This window comes from Neolamprologus brichardi, chromosome 15 (assembly GCF_056152115.1).
Source record: "Neolamprologus brichardi isolate AB-2024 chromosome 15, ASM5615211v1, whole genome shotgun sequence".
In the NCBI taxonomy this organism is placed as follows: domain Eukaryota; kingdom Metazoa; phylum Chordata; class Actinopteri; order Cichliformes; family Cichlidae; genus Neolamprologus; species Neolamprologus brichardi.
This window is the reverse complement of record NC_142118.1, coordinates 13327081-13333292: the sequence shown is the minus strand read 5'-3', so window position 1 is coordinate 13333292 and position 6212 is coordinate 13327081. Positions and strand designations below refer to the sequence as shown.

Here is a 6212-nt window from a genome sequence, read left to right as displayed (position 1 = left end):
ACTAAAATAAAAATAAATGGTATCTATTTGTTACTATATTACTATCATTGTTTATTGAATTGTAATTATTTTAATGGTTTACTATTAACAATGCATTATGCTTTGCCTTAATGTGAAACGCCAACAATCTAAACTACATTTTTTTGTAACTTTTCCTCATCATAAAGTGTAAAGAGACGTAAAACTGATCCATACACTCCCTGACAACTTCATTAAGTACACCTGGTCCTTAATGCAAATATGTAATCAGCCAATTACATGATAACAACTCATTGAATTTAGGCATTATTTAACCTTCAAACTGAGCATCAGAAATTGTAAGAAAGGTGATTTAAATAACTTTGAATGTGGCATGATTGTTGGTACCAGACAGGCTGGTCTGAGTATTTCAGTATTGCTGGTCTATTGGCATTTTCCTGCTCAATCATCTCTAGGATGAAAAAAAGTACCTTTGGCTGCTCCCTTATTTCCTAAGAGGTTCCCACATGGAATGAATTCACGTGCTTTCATTTGGCATGGATTTTACACCAAATGCACTTCCTAATGCAATCCTCCCATTTTTAGAATTGATCAAAAAGGAGAAAATATCCACTGAACAGCAGTACTATAGGCCAAAATGCCTTGTTAAGGTCAGATGAGAATGACCAGACTGCTTTGAGTTGACAGGAAGGCAACTGTAACTCAAACAACCACTCTGTAAACTCACACTAAATCATTAAGCAGATGTTTTATAGCAGCAGAAGGCTACACTAGGTGCCATTCTTGCCAGCTAAGAACAGGAAACTGAACCTATGGTTTGCACGTGCTCACCAAAATTGGACAACAGAAGATTAGAAAAACTGGCCTGATGAGCTTCGATTTCTGCTGCAACATTCAGATGGCAGAGTCAGAATTTGGCATAAATAACACGAGAGCATGGATCCATCCTGCTTTGTGTCAATGGTTCAGGCTGTAGGTGGTGTGCATACTTTCTTTTTACAGTTTGACCCCCTTACTACTAAGTGAGCCTCTTAGACATCACATCATACCTCAGTATTGTTGCTAACCCTGTCCAATCCATTAAAACTATGATGTAGTCATCTTCTGATCAGCAGGATAAAAACATCCAACAAGGTCCAACATCTCAGAGGAATATTTGCAGCACCTTATTGAATCCATGCCATGAAGAATAAAAGCAGTTCTGAAGGCAAAAGAGGTCCAACCTGGCACTTGCAAGATGCACCTAATGAAGTGGCTGGTCTGTGTTTGAGACCTATTAAAGACTGAGTTTTAACTCCTATGTGAAGATTTTTCATATCACAATAAATTTCCATGAGTTAAAAAATGTTTTCTCATTTTTTACAATAAATCACTTTATCAATCACTAAAAAGGGTGCATTAAATATAATTTAATTCTGTAAAATAATCAAAGCTTCTGTGGTTTCAAGCAAGAATCTAGCTGCCAAAAGAGAGTCCACCAAGCAGTAAAGAGGACAAATGAAGTAATGACTGCACGTAAATGACATTTACATCCTAACTATAGCAGTCAAAATTTAAATGCAATATATTCTGTCATCTTTTCTTTTTTCTTTCTTTCTTTGATTTTTTTTTTTTTTTTTTTTTTTTTTTTGGAATTTAGAGGAAATGTGGTCAAAATTGAGTTCTCCTCGTTGCTATGTGGCTTTTCTTCCTCCCACAGTCCGCATGGTCATTCTAGATTGACCATAGGTGTGAATGACTGATAAGTGCAAACATGGGAAGTGATTCGAAGATAGCTTAAGATGCAGTAGTTCAAAGATATTGTCAGTAGGTGGAGACAAAGAACAAGACATGGAGAATGGCTGCTGAAAGCCATTCAAGCTGTTACTTCAGTGAGCTGGAGGTCTGATCAGGTGAACTTGGTGTTCAACTTGTAAAAAGACAAGAAATACATAAAATAAACACACAGAAAATAAATATTCTGGAAAATATCTTAAAAATGTGTATAAATAGGCCAAAAGTGTAAGAAAAACGCATTACAGTAAAGCTGCCACTGATTGTAATTTCCAGCCATTTCTGTCAGTTCAGTTCATAGGAGCCAGTTACGTTTTTTTTCAGTTGCTTTTCCTTAAAAAGTCTCGATTACTCCTCATATTAAGTACTTAATAATTAGCTGTTTGCTGAGCTGTTGATGATGCGTGATAATGAATTCAAAATGGATGATGGATAATGCATCCATTTGGGTTAAGATTTCATCCGCTGTTGATGGAAAAATGGATGATTTGATTAACTGCCACTTTAACCAATTGTTGTTCTCCTCCAGCCCAACCCAGAGGTACGACTATGACCCTACCGTTTCACAAATCATCACATGCCTTGGAGATTTATGATCTGCGCCTGGCTGCACTGCGCGAGCGGAAGACACCCAGCGAGCTTTAAAAAATAAAAGCATAACATGCCAAGATAATAGGTCGGGTGGGGCTATAGCAAGCTGAGTGAATATTAGAACAAACCATAACTTTTAGTATAATGCGCTAATTTATTATTGAACAAATTATACATTGAATTTTGCATGTGCTAGTATTGGCATCCCATAATGAACATAACTTGGCGTACAATTTTGGGGACAAAGAGTGTGTCTTTAAATTATACATTAAATAAACAGCCTACTCCACTTTTACCTGTCTCATACTGCTATACGTGTTTTATTGTGAAATTTAAGCCTGGAAATCTCGGTTTGCTTTGGTTATGGCACGCTTGATAGTAGGCGCACTTCAATGCCAACTTTCTCAGAGCGCACAGGCGCAATGATCACTGCCAAACACAGCTGAGTGGAAGTGAGGAGACTTCACGCTGCATTCAGTTTCTGAGCACACACGTTTTCCTAACCTAAAAGAACAGAAATTAGAAGGTTTGTCGGTTGTTACGCACAGCGCCAGAGCTTCTAGTGACTTGCGTTAACTTTGTCAGAAAACGGATTCTGTTATAATCTCAACTAGTTTGGCTGTTTTCTGGCGGACTTGTCAGAATAATGTGGGGCTTCCAGAGGACGCGGTATGCAGACTGCAACGGTTCTGAGGCCAGTGAAGAGACTGAGATTGTGGTGAATATCGGCGGAGTGAAACAGGTGTTGTATGGAGACGTGTTGACTCGCTTCCCGGAGACTCGACTGGCAGAGCTGGTGGACAGTTCACTCAAATCTTCTGAAGAAATCTCATTAATATGTGACGATTACGACCCGGACACGGGAGAATTTTACTTTGACAGAGATCCCGAAGCTTTTAAGTGCATAATTGAGTTGTATTATTATGGGGAGATACATATGAAACGAGGCATATGTCCAATTTGCTTCATGAAGGAGATGGAGTTCTGGAAAATTGACTCGGATTTTCTGGATGAATGTTGCAAAAGCCACCTGAAAGAGGTAGAGGATGAACTTGCAGAGATAGCCGAGAAAGTGAGAACTATCCTTGTCGACAGAGAAGGCGATCCGTCTGCAGGGGGCTGGCAGCGCTTCCAGATCTGCCTCTGGCGGTTGATGGAAAAGCCAGAATCGTCACTGCCTGCCCACATAATCGCTATAGTTTCTTTCATCTTCATCCTCATCTCCTCCGTGGTGATGTGCGTCGGCACCATCCCCGACCTGCAGGTGGAGGACTCGGAGGGTAAACTCACGGAGCATCCGGTCCTGGAGGTCATCGAGACCGTGTGCATTGGCTGGTTTACTATTGAATACCTCCTGCGTCTGATCTCTTCCCCAAATAAAATAAAATTCGTACTGTCCTTCATGAATATAATCGACTTCATGGCGATCATGCCCTTTTATGTGGTGCTGATTCTGACCTCTTTCGGCGCGGGAATGATGGAGCTGGCTAATGTGCAGCAAGCAGTGCAGGCTTTACGCATAATGCGCATTGCGCGCATTTTCAAGCTGGCTCGCCATTCCTCGGGACTCCAGACTCTGACATCTGCCCTAAAGAGCAGCCTGAAGGAGCTCGGACTGCTCCTCATGTACATGGGCGTGGGGGTATTCCTTTTCTCGGCTCTGGGCTACACTATGGAGCAGAATCACCCGGACACGTTGTTCACCAGCATCCCACAGTCTTTTTGGTGGGCTGTGATCACCATGACCACAGTGGGGTATGGAGATGTCTACCCTAAGACCACTTTAGGTCGGTGTAACGCGGCTATCAGCTTTCTCTGTGGGGTCATCGCCATAGCCCTGCCTATACATCCCATCATCAACAATTTTGTCTTGTTCTACAACAAGCAACAGGTGCTGGAGACTGCGGCCAAGCATGAGATTGAACTGATGGCACTGCGCACCGGCGGCGAGCTCAAGGCTGCATCTGGCTCCCATAAACATATTTGCGGTGCAGGGGCCTGGGACAACGACATGCGTTCCGGTCACAGCGATACATTCATTCCCTTACTGAAGGATCCCAGGGGAGGGGCGGGCATCCAGACCCCTAGCATGGACACAAGCTTTGAAAGCACAGCCGAGGCCACTGAACATTTTATCTCATGAAAGGGAAATCCCCCTTGCATTAAAAAGTCAGCAAAAGAAGAAGCAACATGAAATAAATTATTCAGTTTTGAATTATTCAAACGTAACTTGACAAATTTGGTTTAATGACACCGCCGTGACTGCAGAATGTAAATAGTCTCGTGGACAGAAAAAGACTTTAATGCTTTCCAGGGACCTTTAAATGCATTTGAGGATTTGCGCCTGTTAAACAGACATATGTGTGAGATATTGAATTGATGAGCTGTGCCTTTGCGCAGTGACTCCCTGTAGGCTGAGGGGTTCTGTTCAAACAGCAAATACACCGATTCCCCCATGTAGACATCTTATATAACACGCCCATAGTCCTCACACTTATACTGTAGACCGCATTGTAGCGTAGTCCTCTGTACAGAAATATATACATCACAGTAAATGCTTTTAGTAACGCAGACAGGCAGCTTTAGTCAAGAGCACAGAGAAATGTAATGACCCCAGGATTGATTTGTGAGAGTGTATAGACATCAAAACAGAGCTGAAGAAAAGCTGAAGGTGTTTGGATACAGACCACATGCCATACATTCAAATGAGGTAGGTGACTGTATCACTGCAACGTGTTGCAACCAAAGGTGTATGATGGAGACACAAAGCAACATAAGACTGGGGGTGGGTTTATTTTTGCTGCTGCCTGTAATCGTCATGGCATCATTGTAATTTTTTTGTAACTGACACTATATGATTGTGAGGTAATGCATCAAACATAAAGCCCGTCTACTGTGCAGGAATTTTTAATGCAGCGTCTGTGTCATTGGACTGAATTTCTCGTTAAGCTCGTGTTGCCGACATCGGAACTTCAGAGGCGTCCTTGCCTGCAAGACATGTTCCTGTAAATGGGTTTAAATTTTTACAGCAGTCGTCACCATCTCTGCAGAGGTTCCGAGGAATAAACTTGACCAGCGAGTTGTAAATGAGGGAAAGAAGCAACAGGCAAAACAAAAACGCTCGTGTATAACTCTATACATTAGTTTTTCAGCGTTCGGGGAAATACAGTAGAGAAAAATACATAAAAAGAACAAATACATAAATAATAGAACTGTCTGGAAAGCAGGTAATGGATTTTAAAGAAACTTGAAACCACCGAGTATTTTCGCACTGCCTCATGTTCCAGAGTGAACTCTTAAATTGCCCTAATGGGGGCTATTTTTAAAGGTTACATTTTCACGGTTTGAAAGGTGTCAGCTCCTACGCCATTAGTCTGAGTGACATGAAATTTGCTGCACAAATAAACCAGTCCTTAGAAAAATTAGGCGGCACAGTAGGGGAGCTATAATTAAAATCTGGCACGTTTCATTCAGATGTCATGTCTAATGTGGCTTTTAAACTTTTAAATCATTGCTCTCAGTTGAAAGCCCCTAAAGTTCTATAAGGTAACTTTTTTTTATTGCAATTTTCTTGTGAGGTGGGTTATTATCTGAATAATTTATGATACATTTTGTCTTGATATTCGATTATATCTGTCCTGAACAACTTTAGATACATAGAGTAACCCCTGATTGCAGAGAACTCAGCTGGTTATGTGTTAGTGTCTCTCTGGATTGTCATAACACAAAATTTGTGCTGCTTTTACAGACAGCGATCATTAATCCATACTAAAGGTTTGTATGAAGGACTAAAGCTCATAGTCTGCATAGTGGATGTGAAAGATAATCCCATGTCTATGGGTAAGAGCAAGAATGTCAGTCTATGACCT

At 41.1% G+C, this 6212-nt stretch overlaps 1 protein-coding gene across 1 annotated transcript; it reads left to right on the top strand.

The window, feature by feature from the left end:
- The first annotated feature begins 2748 nt into the window (after positions 1–2748).
- LOC102796272 (voltage-gated potassium channel regulatory subunit KCNF1-like) lies at positions 2749–5247 on the top strand. The gene has a single exon (XM_006792526.2). It carries the CDS (start codon positions 2990–2992, stop codon positions 4484–4486), a length of 1497 nt encoding a protein of 498 aa, XP_006792589.1. The 5' UTR covers positions 2749–2989; the 3' UTR covers positions 4487–5247.
- The last annotated feature ends 965 nt before the right edge of the window (positions 5248–6212 follow it).

Bases quoted from the DNA above. Each gene is read 5' to 3' on its own strand.
- LOC102796272 (XM_006792526.2), top strand. From the start codon at position 2,990: ATGTGGGGCTTCCAGAGGACGCGGTATGCAGACTGCAACGGTTCTGAG.